Source organism: Chiloscyllium plagiosum, chromosome 33 (genome assembly GCF_004010195.1).
Source record: "Chiloscyllium plagiosum isolate BGI_BamShark_2017 chromosome 33, ASM401019v2, whole genome shotgun sequence".
Lineage (NCBI taxonomy): Eukaryota > Metazoa > Chordata > Chondrichthyes > Orectolobiformes > Hemiscylliidae > Chiloscyllium > Chiloscyllium plagiosum.
Genome location: NC_057742.1, coordinates 5,136,053 through 5,155,436, shown reverse-complemented (window position 1 = coordinate 5,155,436; position 19,384 = coordinate 5,136,053). Strand labels below are relative to the sequence as shown.

At 39.9% G+C, this 19,384-nt stretch overlaps 1 protein-coding gene across 1 annotated transcript in view; it reads right to left on the bottom strand.

Moving 5' to 3' along the window:
- The window catches only part of LOC122539626 (rho GTPase-activating protein 23-like), a 266,170-nt gene that overhangs the window by 79,746 nt on the left and 167,040 nt on the right, over window positions 1-19,384 (bottom strand). The window contains exons 12-14 of the mRNA XM_043674624.1: window positions 9,852-9,989; window positions 2,632-2,922; window positions 398-450 (exon numbers count right to left, since the gene is read on the bottom strand). Of these exons, the coding sequence (XP_043530559.1) occupies window positions 398-450; window positions 2,632-2,922; window positions 9,852-9,989 (482 nt within the window). The remainder of the gene's footprint in view (window positions 1-397; window positions 451-2,631; window positions 2,923-9,851; window positions 9,990-19,384) is intronic.

Sequence of the window (19,384 nt, the reverse complement as noted above, 5' to 3'; positions counted from 1 at the left end):
CTTTATATGTGGTTATTTTGCACACAAATACAGATAGCTATCAACTTTCAAGAGAAAGATATATGGAATTTGAACACTATAAAGAAATTCATTTCTTTTCAGCAGGACACTTAGCAGTTCAATTGAATCAACTTTAAAAGGATACTGTATCATATTCACCACTGACTCAAAAAGAAAAATATCAGTTAGGAAAACTGATTTAGAGCACTGTTCATACCCTTCTGAGCATTTACCATTTCTGAAACATCCTTGGCTAACAAGGGTAAAGGTTTCAGTGCACAAGTAGACTGGGAGGAAGATATTCATTCTCTAACTTAGTAGCAAAAGATGAAAAATTCTGATCAGTTGTTTCATGAGCAAGATAATATCAAATAATTCAATATAGCTGATTCATTACCTCTGGTTTCTGTATTCCTTTAATTTAACTTCGATCAGTCTTGAACTTATGTCCTAATAATAAATAACAAATATAAAAAAGTAATCTCTTAGCACCAATATGTAATCAAGAAGAAAGGATGATCAACCATTCTGAAATCTTTGGTTAGCATCACTTATTCCACAATTCTCCATATAATGGATCTGATATTCACAGGGAGGCATGGAAATGTATAGAAATTGGCAATCAGTTTCTACTCGGCAATTCTGCGTTGTTGTGTATCTCAATGGCCGCCTTGGAGAATGCTTACCCAAAGATTGGAGGCTGAACGTCCTGGACTGCTTAAGTGTTCCCCGACTGGGAGGGAATATTCCTGTCTGACGACTATTCCGTACCAATGAAGATTACCTCAACCAGGATCTTGGGTTCATGTTGTGCTACATGGCCCCACCACACTTCTGTATCTGTAAAATCTTCCTTACCATCCTGTTGTGACACCATCACCTTGATAAATGGTTATGATTTCTCTACCTTAATTAGTTTGTTCAGTTTTGGATTACTTATTACTTTGGTTCGACCCTTGGCATGTAACTCTTATACCTATTATGTTATTCCAGTCATTTGGTTTGTCACCAAAACCACCTTATTTTTATGTTTTAAAATTATGTCTCTGCCCCAATTAATCAGATTATAGGTCATCCCTTTGGTTGTGTATCAGCTGTTGACACTTTACCCACACCGTCTAACATTCTTGATCATCTGCGGAGACCTATTATTCAGCCTGTTGACACTCTACTCACACCATTAGTATGATTTTTTGATCTCTCAGCCCATAAATTCTGTGTCTGTGTGCTTCTCTCTCACTTCACCTGACGAAGGGCAATGCTCCGAAAGCTTGTGATTTCAAATAAACTTGTTGGACTATAATCTGGTGTCATCTGACTTCTGACAATATAAAACACTTTACTTCGAAAATCAGCAGCACTGTTGTCATTTCACTCCAATGTATCCTAAGTCTGAGGGAGCATCATCAGCAATTATTAAATTTCAATGAGACTGCAAATTGTACAAAATGTCTTATTTAAATAGAGTAATAGATACTTAATGGAATTCCCTTCCTTTGGAAAGTGGGTTAATGGCAAGTCATGCTATAATGCTACAGTAAAATCAGCAGAGTGTGAGCTGGATGGGAATAGTATTCCACAGTTCTTCAGAAGACGCGAGTTATATAGGCGATTGGTAAGATCACACTTGAAGGATTACGTGCAGTTTTGGTCTCGCTATCAAATGAAGGTCATACTTGCCATTGAAGGAGTACAGTAAAGGTTCACTAGGCTGACACCAGGGATGGTAGAAGAGTCTTGTGATGAGAGATTGGTTCAACTGTGCCTGTACTCACTAGAGTTTAGAACACAGATCATTCTGCTACAACATGCATTTCATTAACTCAAATTTGCTGTAACGTGACTGACGAATTGGGGACAGTTTCCAAAGCGCAAACTTTTAAAACATGTGTTGGCTCTAACTTAATTACGTTGCCAACATTTCTAAAGCGTGATTTTTCTATAATACAGGTTTGCACAAGAATGGCACCACCATATCATAGAAGAACTACCTGCAATGAAAGAGAATATATTAAAAAGAGTAAAATTCTAGTGGGGCTAGGCAGACTAGATACACGAAGAATGCTTGCTTTTGTCGCGAGTGTAAACCAAGGGTCACAGTCTCAGTATATATGGTAGACCATTTAGGACTGAGATGAAGAAACATTTTTTCATTCAGAAGGTGGTCAACCTGTGGAATTTGCTACCACAGAAGGCTGTGGAAGCTGGGTCACTGAGTATATTTAAGAACGAGATTGACAATTTTTAAAAAGATGTTAAAGACATCAAGGGTACTGACAGAAAGTGGAAATATGGGGCTAAGTTAGAGGATCAGCCATGGTCATACTGAATGGCAGAACAGGTTCAAAGGGCCTAGTTTATATGAATGTCAAGGCCACTAACTTTTAATCTTTGCTGTGCCATCATTATGAATTATAAACGTAGGTTTATGTGTCCTTCTACTAGAAATATTAAAACATCAGGTATTCAGCTTTGAAGTATTAGAGTGGAAATTCAGGTTGCTTTTGTACTCAGTGGGATGTGAAACCTGACAGTTTCTGAAGGTGAATCTTGTGTTGTAGGTGACACCCTTAACTCCTAGAAGAGTTTAGTGTTCATGAATTAAAAATAAGTAATTTGTATCATACTTACTTCTCCCTCTGTTTTACTATTCTCTTGGATAATTTTAATCCAGTTCAACATATCGTCTCGATCTTCAGCTTGGAATAGATATTCATAGAAATCAGATGTAGTCAACCTGAAAACATTCTTCCTTTTAGTCTCACTGTATGAAATATCAATCAAACAGGCCTTAATACAAATGGGCTGTTCATCCACACAATCATAAGTCGTTGCATCTCTTTTATCCTTGTACAGGTATAGGGAATGTGATCTCAGGACAGCATACATCTTTTTCCAAGAACGAATGCTGCTCACAACTCTCTGTTAAAAGAAATTGAACAATGATTAGCTTTAAATGACCGAATTGGTTAATAACAGAATGACATTTATTTTAATATTTTACAAATAAGTATGTTTAGTCTCCATGTATGGATAAAATGAAAAGTAGCATAACTAAAAGAAATAAGTCTCCTAATTTATGGAAAGCGAAGGTTTTGTGAGCGACACATAAATAATCGAATAACTGAAAAATCAGTGGGCCATCAAATAATGAGCAGAACTAACGGACAAATAAAGAAACAGATGAATAAATCATTAGAAAATCAAATAAACTGAGTAAATAAGTAGAGCATAGAATAGTACAGCACAGCACAATACAGGCTCTTCAGCCATTGTTGTTATGCCAACCTTTTATCCTACTCTAAGATCAAACTAATATACATACTTTTCATTTTACTATCATCCATGCGCCTATCCAAGAGTCACTAAAATATCCCTAATGTATCTGACTCTACTACCACTGCTGGCAGTAAATTCCACACACCCACCACTGTGTAAAGAACCTACCTCTGACATCTCCCCTAAACCTTCCTCCAATCGCCTTAAAATTATGCCTCCTTGTGATAGCCATTTCTACCCTGGGAAAAAGTCTGACTATTCACACCTCTCATCATTTTTTTATATCTCTATCAAGTTGCCTCTCATCCTTCTTCACTCCAATGAGAAAAGCATTAGCTCCCTCAACCTTTCTTCATAACTCATGTCTTCCAGTCCAGGCAGCATCCTGGTAAATTGCCTCTGCATCCTTTCTAAAGCTCCCATATCCTTCCAAAAATGAGGAAACCAGAACTGAACACAATATTCCCAGTGTGGTCTAACTAGGGCTGTATAGAGCTGCAGCATAACCTCACGGCTCAAACGCAATCTCCCTGCTAATGGAAGCCAACACTCCATACGCTTTCTTATTAACCCTACCAACTTGAGTGGCACCTACAGACCTGGACTCCAAGATCCCGCTGTTCCTCCACAATGCCAAGAATCATGCCTTTAACCCTGTATTCTGCTTTCTAATTTGACCTTCCAAAATGATTGACTTCACACTTTTCCAGGTTGAACTGCATCTGCAACTTCTTAGCCCAGCTCTGCATCCTGTCAATGTCCCGTTACAACCTTCAACAGCCCTCCACATTATCCACCAACCTTTGTGTCATTGGCAAACTTACTAACTCATCCTTCCACTTCCTCATCCAAGTCATTTATAAAAATCACAGAACCGATTCCTGTGGAATACCACTGGTCACCGAGCTCCAGGCTGAATACTTTCCACCTACTACCATCTTTTGTCTTCTATGGGCCAGCCAATTCTGTTTCCAGACAGCCAAATTTCACAACAGACAGCGTAACAAAATAATATAAATCAGCAGATCACATTAAACTGTAATATCATTTTACCCCAATTCATTTACTCATAGCCAATAGTAACTGTCATTCATTCATTTCTGATTGTGCAGAAAAGCAGTATTCTTCTTAACCAATACAGCATTACAATTACCATTCATTTTTATAAGGGATCACTATAAATCAACAGCCAACTTATATTTGTGTGGGATTTTTCATATTGAAGATACTACCATCCTTCTGCACCACTGAAAAAACCTTCCCCTTGATTTTTAGCCCATTATTGATACTACATTGATTCGAGGATACGATGGTAGTATTCAAGGATAACATGCACAACACTCCATCAGAAATGGGCATCAGTACTCAAGACATATAACTGCACTAACTTTAGTTTTCCTTTCTTCAGCGTGATAGTTATATCACAAGTTCCTACAGTTAGTACTATGAAGGTGAAACGTGAGCTCTGTATGTATGCTGCAATAGAAGGCATGGGATTTACCAACCATTTATAAGGGGGCTGTAAACAAATAAAAAATTCACCAGATATGTCAAAAAGATAAGTGCTGAAGATAAACAGCAGAAAACAGGGTGCTGTTTTTGGGAGCCATTCTACAGAATACTTGATAAAGGCTGTCAACTTATAAGTACATCTACCTTTCTCTTTAAGGCTCTGACTGACTTGCTGAGTTTATGAATATTTTTGGATTTATTTGCTAATTAGATTATGTGCTTAAGATGCGAATGACAGACAAAGTATTCTAAACCGAATTAACTCTATTGTTAAAATGCACATTAATGATTATTTACTGATCAGCTACTAGTTTTGTAATATGCATTCCAAATTTTTAAATGACTAGCAGCATGAGTGAAATCAATATTATGTTGCATAAACAAAGAATATACTTAAATATCATTAATTACATTTTTACTTTATCACAGAACTTTAAAGCTAACAAATTGCAACTTTTATATGTGATTTCATAAACAACAACAAAATCTGCCTGCTTTACTCCATTGTCACACATTTATAAGCATAGTTATAATTTTGTGTTGTGCTTAAAATTGCTGGATGCTGACAAACGAAACCACATCCTACACAGACTCACACTAAGTGTCCATACTTAAACCACTTTATGGTTATATAAAATATTTAGATGCTTGGATCAAGATATTATAGAATCATTTTTTAAATAGAAACCCTACAGTGAGGAAACAGGCCCTTTGGGCCAACAAGTCCACCCCAACCCTCCGAAGAGTAACCCACCCAGACCCATTCCCCTACCCTATATTTACCCCTGAATAATGCACCTAACCTAGGTATCCCTGAACACTATGGTCAATTTAGCACTACCAATCCACATAACCTACACATCTTTGGACTGTGGAAAGAAACTGGAGCACCTGGTGGAAACCCACACACATGGAGAGAATGTGCAAATTCCACACAGATGGTTGCCTGAGGCTGGAATCAAACCCGGGTCCCTGGCACTGTGAGGCAGAGTGCTAACTACTGTGCCATCGTGCCACCCTATTATGATTCCTCAATATTGAATGACTTCACATGATGTATCCACAGAGTTTAATTATTATTTATTCATTATTCGGTGTTGACCCTAGGTTCAAGATCATACTACACATCATACAAGGTAAATTGTTAGCAGTTAATCTTTTTTTTTCAACAAAATAGAACGGGTATAAAATGAACAGAAATAACAAAATGATCACAGCAATATGTTGACTAAGTTAATAAAGACTTTGGGAAAAGCAGTAGCGCGGAGTAAGTATTTATAAGCAATGTAAGACTGAATGAAACAGATGAAGCAGAAAGAGTAGTGTAGGTAATTTTGTGAAACAATTCCAGGGTGTCTGTTTTAATATCCTATGTGCTGTTCACTTCCTGTAAGAACAACTTCCTGACATCAGTCCAGAATTTGTTTTTTTTTTCATAAAAATAGAGCTGGTTAATAATGGAATGACAGGAAAGTTTACTCGCTAATTCTGGCTTCTGGAATAAGGGAGGCTTTTTTTGCAGAAAGGAAAACTGAAGAAAATTTCAATTAATTGCTGTATCTTAAATATTATGTGGTTCTATTAGATGCAAAATGTATACATGAATTACAACTGCCTTTGAGTTGAGACTTGTCCCTTGCTTACATCTCATTTATGGAATAAATTAAACTGACTTCCTATGTGAAAAATAGGTATAATAAAAACATTTGTGGACAGAATCTTCTGTTATGCAGTCCAGGTTCAGTGGAGAGCATGGAAATGAACATCATTTCCACTTGGGGCCGGGTGGCGTTGCTTGAGCAATATGTGGTTCGCAGCTTATTCCGTATGCATGCACGACGAGTATGGCAAACCTTATGGCAGAGCTAGGCAAGGTGATGATGCCCCTGCTGATATCTTAAGGAGTCGATCGTCCCGCTACCAGATTTACTGGTCACCTGGACAAGCATTCATTACTTGTAAGCCAGGAGCATCACTTGGACTCCTGGAGTAGATACCCATAACTAAACATTCTGGCTGTTTCACCTTCTCCAGTTAGCCTGGACTGTTTCCATGTTTTCCTTCTCAAAGAGAGAGTAAACATCTCACGATATTAAAAGATGCATGCAGAACTTTTCTTGTCCAATATTTATCTCTTAATCAACATGACTTGGTCATGTGTTTCAGTGTTGCTGTGGGACCTTGTGGTTTGCAAACTGGCTGTCATATTTACTAAACAACAACAATACTTAATTGGCTCTAAAAAAAAAATCAGGTCATGCAAAATCTTTTAAAACACATCAGTCTGCAACAAAGAGGACTCATAATACATCAACTCAACTGTACATCTCTACTTTCATAATTAGATTGTCTATTTTTCATTAAAATAAAGACAGAATTTAGTGTTAAAATGGAGACTAAATTATGAGTGTGCATCTTGGACAGCTCCACTTGAAGACATTGTGCCGGTGACTTGTTTCTTCCTTCTTTTGAAGTTTATGTGGAATGTGAATATTGCTACAGGGCCAACAATTTTTTTTTCCTCTCATTGCCTTTAAGCTAATTGGCTCCCTCAGAGGGCAGGTAAGAGTAAACCACATTATTGAAGATCTTGAGTTACATGCAGGCCAGATCAGGTAAGGGCACTTGAGAACCAGATGGTTTTTTTTATGATCATCATTAGACCAGCATTTTAATTACAGATTTTTATTGAATTCAACCTTCACCAGGTGCCACAACAGGATTCAAACATTAGTCTGGAATCTTGGATTACTAGCCCACTGACATTATCACTCTGCCACTGCCTTCCCTTCTGCAATTCTGTAAGAGATTAACCAATACATAACTGCAAATGAAAGTTTCCTTACATTACAACAGTAGCTAAACCTCAAATATATAAAATGCTTTATGTGTTAGACTGGGCCTGTACTCATTGACATTTAGAAAAAAATGAGGAGATCTTGTTGAAAAATGGAAGATTCTGATTAGGCTTCACAGGGTGAATATGGAGAATAGTTTCCTCTTGAAGGAGAATTTAGAGCCAGAGGGCATAATCTTAGAGCGAGAAGTTGTCATTTAGGAAGAGATATGGAGGAAAACTTTCTCTCAGAGGCTGACAAATTGCGGAATTTTTTAAGCACAGATATTTTGTGTCTGTCTTCACAGTGGAAGACACAAATAACATGTCAATAATTGATGACAAGGAAGCTAAGGTAGGTGAGGACCTAGAAGTGATTATTATCGCTAAAAAGGTAGCGTTGGGCAAGCTAATGGGGCCAATGGTAGACGTCTCCTGGCCCTGATGGAATGTCTCCCAGGGTCCTAAGAGAGTTGGCAGGAGAAATAGCAAATGCGCCTGTGTTAATATACCAAAATTCACTGGACTCGAGTGGTTCCAGCACATTGGAAAACAGCAAATATGACACTACTGTTTAAAAAAGGTGGACAAAAGGCGGGTTATCATAGGCCTGTTAGCTTAACTTCAGTAGTGGGGAAAATGCTTGGATCTATAATTAAGGAAGAAATAGCAAGACATCTGGATAGAAATTGAGCCATTGGGCTCCTGAAAGGCAGGTCATGTTCAACTAACTTACTCAAATTCTTTGAGGAAATTATGAGCATGGTGGGCAATGGGGAACCAGTGGATATTGTGTACTTGGCATTCCAGTAGGCATTCAAAAAGATGCCACACAAAAGGCTGCTGCATAACAAAGGTGCACAGCATCATGGGTAATGTATTAGCATGTATTGAAGATTGGTTAACTGACAGAAAGCAATGAGTAGGGAAAGTGGGTGCTTTTCTTGTTGGCAATCAGTATCTAGAGGTGTGCCTCAGGGATCAGTGTTGGCACCACAATGGTTTATAATTTACACAGATGATTTAGAGTTGGGAACCAAGTGTAGTGTGTCAAGGTTCACAGATGACACTAAACTGCATCCTTTGGTGTAGAGGTCACAGTCTACAGAGGGATATAGATAAATTAAGTGAGTGGGAAAGGGTCTGGCAGATGGAGTACAATGTTTGTAAAAGTGAGGTAATCCATTTTGGTAGAAATAACAACAAACAGATCATTATTTAATTGGAGAAACATTGCAGCATTCCTTGTGCATGACTCACAAAATGTTGGTTTGCAGGTGCAGCAGGTAATTAAGGCGGCAAATGGAATATTGTCCTTCATTGCTGGAGGGATGAAGTTTAAAATAGGGAGGTTATTGTACAGCTGTATAGGGTGCTGCTGAAGCCACACCTTGAATACGATGTACAGTTTGATTTCCTTACTTGAGAAAGGATATAATGGCACTACAGGGGGTGCAGAGGAGGTTCATAATGTTCCTTCCGCAGTTGAGAGAGTTATGTTATGAGGAGCGATTGAGTAGATTGGGACTATACTTACTGGAATTTAGGAGAATGAAAGGGATCTTATAGAAACATATAAAATTATGAAGAGAGTAGAAACAGTAGAAGCGGGGGGGGTTGTTTACACTGACAGGTAAAACTAGAACTAGGGGGTATAGCCTCAAAATAAGGGTAGCAGATTTAGGGCAGAGTGGAGGAGGAACTTCTTCACCCAAATGGTTGTGGAACCTGTGAAATTCCAATATCTGAAGCAGTAGAGGCTAACTCGTTGAATGTTTTCAAGGCAAAGATAGATAGATTTTTGAACAGTAAAAAAATTAAGGTTTATGGTGAGCGGGCAGGTAAGTGGAGTTGAGCCCATGAAAAGATCAGCCCTGATCTTATTGAATGGTGGAGCAAGTTCAAATGGCCAGATGGCCTACTCCTGCTCCTATTTCCTAAGTTCTTATAGAGGCTAGTTTGTTGGGGACATTCAAGGCTGCGAGTGATTTGTAATCAGTAAGTGAATCAAAAGTTATGGGGATAGGGCAGTAAGTTGGGAGTTGAGGATCATCAGATCAGCCATGCTCTCACTGAATGGCAGAGTGAACCCAACCGACTAAATGGCCTACTTCTGCTCTAATAGTTTGAATAAAAGCAACATTGCATAAATGTAAGTTATGTCTAAATGAGTAAATGATATGCTTAACAAAAACTTTGAAGCTGAAGCAGAGTTAAGACTTGCCTTTCCCTTCTCTGTGACAAGCTGTCGAAAATACAACCATCCTTCGTTTCTGACATCACTGAAGGTCACGTCACAGAGTTCTGATGTGGAATGTCGCTTAGACCTCCTGTTTTCAGTATCTTCCAAGTTATCTAAGGACTAAACAGTGAGTAATAACATTGCAAATAATTATACCTAAAAATAATGAAAACCAGAATTTTTAGTACCTTCTTCATTTCGCATATTCAAAATGTTCATTTGCAGATGTGAGAGACACTGGCCAGAGTCAGACAGAAGGGCTTATGCCCGAAACGTCGATTCTCCTGTTCCTTTGATGCTGCCTGACCTGCTGTGCTTTTCCAGCAACACATTTTTAAGCTCTGATCTCCAGCATCTGCAGTCCTCACTTTTTCCTAGAAAGTCATTCATGCAGATTGGGATCCTACTACATCAATGAGATCAGTATGGAATCCTAATCTGGAAGGCAGTGAGAGAGGCATTCGAACACTGAAGAGGCATTGTAAAGCAAGTGGAGGCTAGGAGGAGGAGGAGGAGGAGGAGTGCTTTTCTAGTACCTTGAGAACTATAGGATTCTCTTGCTTAGATGCTAACTCTCAACTATCCTACCTTGAGCCTAGCAAGTAACCAAGACTTCTTGCTATCTTTCACTGACTTTCTGATTTTTCAGTTCCGAATCTAACTACTGGCATGTTAATGGGGGCAAGATTATAAATTTATCTGCATTTCCTCTTATTGCTCCCAGAGAGACAGCTGCATTCTTGTCCAAAAGATCAACCTTCCACCCAATAAGTATGAACCATTTTGGTTTAACAATACAAAATTCATACATATTATTTAGATACTGAAGATTTTAAGCCTTACCTCAGGAGAGTGGAGAGGCTAAAAAGGAGAGCTCTTCGTGGTACCTCAGCCGTTGTGGGAATTGAACCCAGGCTGTAGGCATTACTCTGTATTGCAAACTAGCCGTCCAGCCTACTGAGACCTTATTAATCACAGCTGAGATACTGGATCTTAAGATTGTCCATTCTGATAAATAATATAACTTTTTTTGTTTTATTGTATTGTTACAATTTTCTTTGAACATTATTTATACATTTTGAGGTCAGTATATAAAGCAATGAGGAGTATCCCACTAATGTATCTCACTGCTGATCAAATTTAGTTCACTCCCAATAGTTTTAGGCCTCAGTAATCTGAAAATGAATTCTGTGAAATTTCATGCGAATGCATGAATTATCAGAGTGTTTAGTTTCTACTTTCGTGAGAGAAGCACATTACTTCTGGCCATTATCAACCTTCAATAGCTTGGCAAATGGTCACTATTTACTCTGGACTCGACAGTGTCAATCAGAAGGCTATCAGACTTTTTGAAATGAGGCAGAAAGCCAAGTTGAATCCCATCCTCAATGAAAATACACATCTTACAGTAGTGATCACTAATATTGATCTAGTGGAAATAATGGACGATTTAACCACCCAAAAGAATTGAAGCAAACTTATTTCTCCTGCTGCTGTACTAGCTAATGTCACAGATCAGTCCAGGGATCAAGTTGAATTCAAATAGTGATTCAACAACCAGTGAATTCATCACTCACAAGTAGAGATTAAAGTCAATAAAAGATCTTCTTAAAATTAAAAGATTTAATTACAATTAAATTGTATTTTTAACATCCAATCACTCATCTAATATCCCAGGAAAATACTACTGCACAAGTAAATCTTATACTTTTTACAGAAAGTTTTACTTATATGTTTCAGCACATTAAGATATCCTGTTCACAAATGCATTAAAAAATTATTTCTCCTTTGCAAAATGTGGATGTGACATTTCACACTGCTGTCAGAAAATGTATTTAAACAGGATTCAAATCCTATGGATTACATACATGATGCTCAATTGATAATTAATTAATCTTTGATGTTACATACATTTGTTAGTGTTTAATTCAAGTGCAATCACTATAGTGCTAATGCAATTCCCTTTCAAAAAGTAGAATTGAATCAGCCTCCATTACAACCTCAGGCAGTGCATTCAGATCCTAACTACTTGCTATCTACGAAAGTTCAGAAGAAAGGTCGCTGGATCAGAAATGTTAGCTCTGCTTTCTCTTCACAGATGCTGTCAGTCCTGCTGGTATTTCCATCAACTTCTGCTTTTGTTTCTGATTACTAGCATCCAGAGTTATTTGGGGTGTTTTTAGTGCATAAGAAAGTTATTTGGTTCTTTTACTAATCATTTTAAATTGGTATCCTCCACCTTGGGCAAAGTATTTATCTATACTTTTAAATATTTAAGAATTTTGAATACCTATCATCTCGACTTTAAAAGAGAACAACTATGTCTCCAATTGTCACACACCTACAGCTCTTCATCCTTAGAAAATTTCTAATCACCTTTCCTGTACCCTCTCTGAAGCTTTCATATTCTTCCAAAGGTGCAGTACCCAGAACTGGACAAAATACTACAATTTTATTTTTCATTAATTCGTAGGACATGGGCATCACTGGCCCTTGTTCCCGTTAAGAAGGTGATGAGCTCCTTCTTGAAATGTTGCAGTCCATATCCTATAGGTAGACTTACAATGCTGTTAGGGAGGGAATTCCAGGGTTCTGACTCAGCAACAGTAAAGGAATAGCGATAGGTTTCCAATTTAGGATGGTGAATGGCTTAGAAGGGAACTTGCAGATAGTGATGCTTCCATCTATCGGCGGCCCTTGCCCTTCTAGATGGAAGTGGTTGTGGGTTTGAAGGTGCAATCTAAGAATCTTTGGCAAATTTCTGCAGTGCATCTTGTTGATGGCCCTGCTGCTATTGAGCATCGTTAGTGGAGAGAATGGATGTCTGTGGATGTGGTGCCAATCAAGTGGACTGCTTTGTTCTAGATAGTGTCAAGGTTCTTCATGGTCTTCAGCTGCACCCGTCCAGGAAAGTGGAAAATACTCATTCATAGTCTTGACTAGCACCTTGTAGATGGTGGACAGGCTTTGGGGAGTCAGGAGGTAAGCTACTCGTTGCATGATTCCTAGCCTTCAACCTGATGTTATAGCCACTGTGTTTGTGTGGCATGCCCAGTTGAGTTTCTGGTCAACGGTGCCTCCAAGGATATTGATAGTGGGGGATTCAGTGATGGTAACACCATCTAATATGATGGGGTGGTTTGATTGGATTTGATTTATTATTGTCACATACCAAGATAAAGTGAAAAATATCGTTTTGCATGTTATCCAGTCAAATCATACCTTACATAAGTACATCAGTGCAGAACATAGTGTTACTGCTACAGAGAAAGATCAACCCTAATATATAAGAGATCTGTTCATAAGTCTGATAACAGCAGGAAATAAGCAGTTCTTGAATCTATTGGCACATACTATCAAACTTTTATATTTTCTGCCTGATGGAAGAGGATGGGAGAGAGTACAATTGAGGTGGGAGGGGTCTTTGATTATTTTGGTTGCTTTCCCAAGGCAGCAGGAAATATAGAAGAGTCAATGGAAGGAAGGCTGGTTTTTGTGATGGACTGGGCTGCATTCACAACTCGCTGTATTTTCTTGCGGTCTTGAGCTGAATAGTTGTCATAACAAGCTATGATGCATTCGGATAGGGTGTTTTCTACGGTACATTATAAAAATTGCTAAGTGTGATTGTGGACAATGCCAATTTTCCTTCACATTCTGAGGAAGTATAGGTGTTAAATGACCTCTTACTGGAGATGGTCATAACTTGGCATTTGTGTGGCATAAATATTACTGCCACTTGTCAACTCAAGCCTGGATATTATCCAGATCTTGTTGCATTTGAACATGGACTGCTTCAGTATCTAAGGAGTTGCAAATGGTGCTGAACACTGTGCAATCCTTGGTTAACATCCCCACTTCTGACCTTAAGATGGAGGGAAGGTCATTGGTGAAAATGAAGATGGTTGGGCCAAGCAAGCTACCCTGAGGAACCCCTGCAGAGATGTTCTGGAGCTGAGACGACTGACCCCCATCAATCACAACCATGTTCTTGTACTCCAGGTATGACTCCAACCAACTGATATGCACGGATTCCAATTCTGTAAGGGTTCTTATGGTCACACTCAGTCAAATGCAGCCTTGATGTCAAGGGCTGTCACTCTGACCTCACCTCTGGAATTCAGCTCTTTTGTCCATTGTAATGATTGGAACGAGGTTGGTCAGATGGATCTCATTGAGTATGAGATCCCTGATTGGGTCCAGTAACCTGGGACAATCAGGGAGCCCTGGTTGACAGATACAAACAGCAGTCTCAGAAAGTCTCCTCATTAGAGGGATTGGCTCTGAGCGAGCTGATAAATAAAGAGTGACTCGGTAACAGGATACCTGCCTCTGGACAGTTATTTCAATGGTGGTGAGAGAAAACAGTATGCTTTTGGAGTTCACTCATAATAGTTGTCTTTGAGTAGGGGGGTAAGCATTTCTGGCATCATGCCTTTATTCGGGAAGCTTGACTCATTTGATCCTGTTGAAGACTGGGCTCAGTATGTCAAAAGAATGCATTTTTTCTGGGCAAATGACACTGTGGCAGAGGAAAAACAACAAGTAATTCTTTTGACTGCTTGCAGACTTGCAGCATTTTTGATTGTTAGGAGCCTAACTTTCTCTGAGGCACCAGATACTAAAACCTTTCATCTAATCTAATCTAAGAGTTGACGAATTTAGTGAAGGAACATTACGACCCCAAGCCTCCTCTAAATCTGAGACGTTATCGATGTTATTCAGCAGTCCAAGAACCAAGGAAATCCGTACCAGAATTTTTGATGAGGTTAAGATGACTAGCAGAGGCATGTGATTTTGGGTTAACCATGAATGAGATGCTGAGACACCATTTGGTACATGGATTAATGATGTAACGATGCAAAAGCACCTAATAACTGAATTTCAAACAGGCACTGGAGCTGGCCTTGTCATTAGAAAATGCAGCAAGTGCAGCATGGGAACTACAGGGCATCCCAAAAGAAGTGGACATCCTCACCTGTCTGACTGAGCTTGGAGAATACCCTTTGAGAACAGGTAATTGCAGAGCCTCATGCAGGACATGTCCTGAGCATATGGACCCTAGGTCAGCCATAGCAAAAGCCCAAAACAAAGCGGAGCCTTGGTCAAATGGCTGAAATGTTCTTCAGGATTTGGGCTGGTAAGCCATTGTAGTTGCTGCCAATATGCAGACTTGTGACAGCAAAGGAGTCCTATGAGGCTTGACTTCAATAAGACAGCTCATAGGCAGGTACCTAGGAGAGTGCACACCATGGAAAGTCTACCCTCATCTGGTTTGGATTGTTAAGTTGCTTAGCCACATCCAAATTAGAATAAACAGCTGGTTAAATAGTCATCCACTTCGCATGAAGGCAGACACCAATGCAGCTGTTCCTGTGGTTGCAGAGTCAGTCTTCAACAAGATTCACTCTGGACTCCAAACTTTAAATCTGCGCAAGACCTCAGCCAGACTGAGAACGTATACCGGGAACCGTTATAGATTGAAGATACATCTTCAATTCCAGTCTGGTTTGAGAAGCAGTTTGTGCAGTTACTACTGATGGTAATAAAAGGCTTGGGCTCACGTTTTGGAAATGGTTGCGAAAGATTCACCTTGATTGGCTGAACATTTTTCAATTACAAAATCGCTGCCTGAGTGAAGTCATAATTTAATATTCAGATGACCATTCTGACTATTAAAGGAGTTAAGGCCACCTTATTTTATGTTGACCAGGAAGCAATTATGGGTGGCACGTTGGCTCAGTGGTTAGCACTGTTGCCTCACAGCACCAGTTTTCCAGCTTCGATTTCAGCCTCGGGCAACTGTCTGTGTGGAGTTTGCACATTCTCCCTGTGTCTGTGTGGGTTTCTTCCGGGTGGTCTGGTTCCCTCCCACAGTCCAAAGATGTGCAATCAGGTGAATTGGCCATGCTAAATTGCCTATATTGTTAGGTTTATTAATCAGAGGGAAATGGGTCTGGGTGGGTTACTCTCCGGAGGGTTGGAGTGGACTGGTTGAGCCGAAGGGCCTATTTCCACACTGTAGGGAATCTAATCAATTCTCGATTCGCAAGGTCCGCCCAGTGCAATTTGCCGTTGCGTGCAAAAGTATCAGCAGAAATCAGGAGGATGGAAAGTGAAGGAATCATTAAGCCAGTAAAATGATTTTGCCAATCATTTGCAAAATCGGCAGTACTGATTGTACTGACTAGGAAGCCTAACGATTCAGTTCACCTTTTTTGGGATTTTATGCAAATGGTAAACCACTCCTCACAGTTGGTTAAATACCCAATCCCTTACACAGGGGGCTTGTATGCAAAACTGGATGAGAGGCTATCCTTCACGAAGCTGGACATGAGCCATGCGTACCTGCAATTGCAACTAGAGGAGTCATCCCAGAATTATGCTACAATTAATACCCATAAGGTTTGTATTAATATACAAGGCTGCCATTTGGGGTATCATCAGCCTGTGCTCTTTTCCAGTGCATGATGGAGAATATTTTACAAGATATACTCCAGGCCACCATTTATGTGGATGACATGCTATTAACCAAGAAGATCAATAAAAAGCACTTGAAGACCTTGAACATACAGCTTAAACATTTCTCCAAGGTGGGCATGTGCCTGAGATGGGAAAAAATAAGTATATTCCAGGCACCTCAAGTGACCTACTTGCTCTAGAGTTGACAAGACCACATTACAGCCATTGGAAGATAAAAGGAGGGCGATCAAAGATGCCTTGGTTCCCACTCTGTACCAGAGCTTAGGTTTTTTGTTGAATTGGTGAGTTATTACTGAAAACCCATGCGTAACCTGGTCTCCGCCTTGGTACCCTTCCACCTGCTATTGAGAAAGGGTCAGCCTTGGCAATGGTCATGTAGCCAAAAAGTAACCTTCAGGGAAGTGAAAATGCAGCTACTACCATCTAAGATGTTGGCCCACTATGATCCCAAGAGAGGTGTGGTGCTGATATGTGATGCCTCCCCATATGGTAACAAGGTAGTGTTGGCTTACCGGTGGGCCAGCAGAGAGCAATGCCCGATAGCGTATGCTTCTCAGAGTTTGGATGATGCCGAATGCAAATACGACCAGATCAAGAAGAAAGTTTTGCCGGCCATGTTTGGTGCAACGAAGTACCACCAATATTCTTACAGATGTAAAGTTGTCATAGTATCAGACCACAAACTCCTCCAAGAGCTATTTAAAGAAAAGGCCATGCCACCCATAGCTTCTGGGCCCTTATTCTCAGTCTGTTCTGATTTTAAAGCTTCTGGACATCCTTCCAGTCACCACTGATAATATCGGACCGTGGACACAAAATATCCTGTCCTGGTTCAACTAAAACATCTTGGGGGAAACAATAGATCCATCAATACTATTGCTGAAATATTATCAGGACCCATATTCTTTGCAGATCTTCTAGCTGTTTCTTGGTATCACATGAAGTCAATTGAAATGGCTGAAGACTGGTATCTGTGCTGCTTGGGATCATCCATTTGACACTTCTGGCTGAAGATAGCTGCCAATTCTTCAGCCTTACCTTTTGCACTGTTGTGTTGGACTCTCCCATCTCTAAGAATGGGGATACTTATGGAGCCTCCTCCAGTGAGTTGTTTACCATCATTCACCATCAGCTGTGGGAGGACTGCAGAGTTCAGAGTTTGATCCACTTGTCAGATTGATTTGCTCGGTCTATCACTTGCTGCTTATGCTATTTCACACAGAAACAGTCCTGTTTGATAGCTTCACCAGGTTGCCACCATATTTTTAGGTATGCTTGGTGCTGTTCCTGGCATGTCCTCCTGCATTCTCCATTGAACCAGGGTTGATCCTCTGGCTACTTTTGCAATAATAGAGTGGGGGATATACTGTGCCTTGAGGTTGTTGATTGTGTTGGAGTACAATTCTGCTGCTGTTGATGGCCAAGGAGTGCCTCATGGATGCCCAGTTTTGAATTGCTAGATTTGTTTGAAGTCCGTCCCATTTAGCACAATAATAGTGCCAAACAATATAATGGAGGGTGTTCTGCATAAGGACAGTGTGGTGGTCACTCTTACCATGGACATATTACACAGAGTCTTTAATTTTGTCTTTTTGATATCTTATCATCTATGCAGGCTCACTCTCCTCATTCGCTTATTTCTCCATTGATGCTGGTCGTAATTACCAAAGTGATGTCTGCATTTATGGTAGCCAGTGTGCAGTCTGCAGGACCTGGCTTTCTCTGGCATCCACTAACCTGTCCATGGAGACTTACATGATCATATATGCATGTCTGCTGTAGCCATGGTACTAACAACGTTGGTGAATTTCTCCAATGTTCTACTCTGTTCACTGAATGTCTCTACCAAACCTGCCTGCTGTTCCAATGATAGTATAAATGCACAGACTAAGTAATTAATAGTTGACAATATGATGTCATCTTCTGCCTGGGGCTGAACAGATGCCTGGTCTTCAGCAGTCCTCTGAATGCTAGCAACTTTGGGCATTTCTTCCTCAACCATCTGCAGAGCCAGTGATGTGCTCACCAGAATGTGTTCCTGAATCTAATCTAGATAGAGAACCCACCAAGATGAAAGACTCTAAACTGCTGAAGGGTGCAGGAGAAAGTCTTGCCAGTGCACTCTGAGGAATCCTCAGAGATGGAGGGGCAGAGGAGCAGAATGTTAGCCACAGCAGCTCCCATCTTGGCCATCTCTGCTCATGATAAGTTTTCTCCTGCAATGAGACAAAAGTAGGAATGAGCGAGACGTAAGTGGAAGAAATAATTACTAGCGGTGGTGCAGGAACAGCAGAGCTAGTAAGGTGCCCGGAGAGAACAGTGATTTATTAATGAAGAAGAATGAGGTTGGTGACAGTTGTCGATTGGAGGTGCAGTATGAAATAGTGACAGCTGTAGTCTAACTAATGTTACTAAGCAGTGGCAGAGTTGGAATGAATGTGAGAAAGCACTCAGATGATGATGGCACTTACTTTTGCAGAGCACAGAAAATCATTAACTGTCTTCCAGCAATGCTGGAAAGTTCTTTTGGTGTGCAAAACCCCACTGAAACTGGTCACTATCTTGGTCCAGGTTGACTGTGTCGGATTCCATTGGCTCCTTTGACAATCCACAATAAAAAATGATAAACCTCCTCTCCACTAACTCATTCATCAGCACCTGCAGGATCTTTTCTCCAAAACATGGTGTTAACTTCCTTTTCTGTGACATCTCATTGACAAAAATAATGGTGCAGCAAACTATTCCTATAGCAGTTCCTGGCTTGCAGCATTTGAAGTGGTACAAAACTAAAGTTTAAATGTGGAGTCAAGAGTGTCAACAGTGCAACATTTCTGGCAACAATGAACACTTCTGGGTCTGGTGTCACATTATTAAACAAGGGCACCGCAGAGCCCAAAAGCACAATCAATAATGCGAGCAGTAGAAGTTTGAGAGAGAAAGGTTGCCACATGCCTTTGTGGGAAGTCTGCCATGAAATCCTGGAAAATATCACATAGCTACAAAATGAGGAAATTAGCCCATTATCTTCCTAA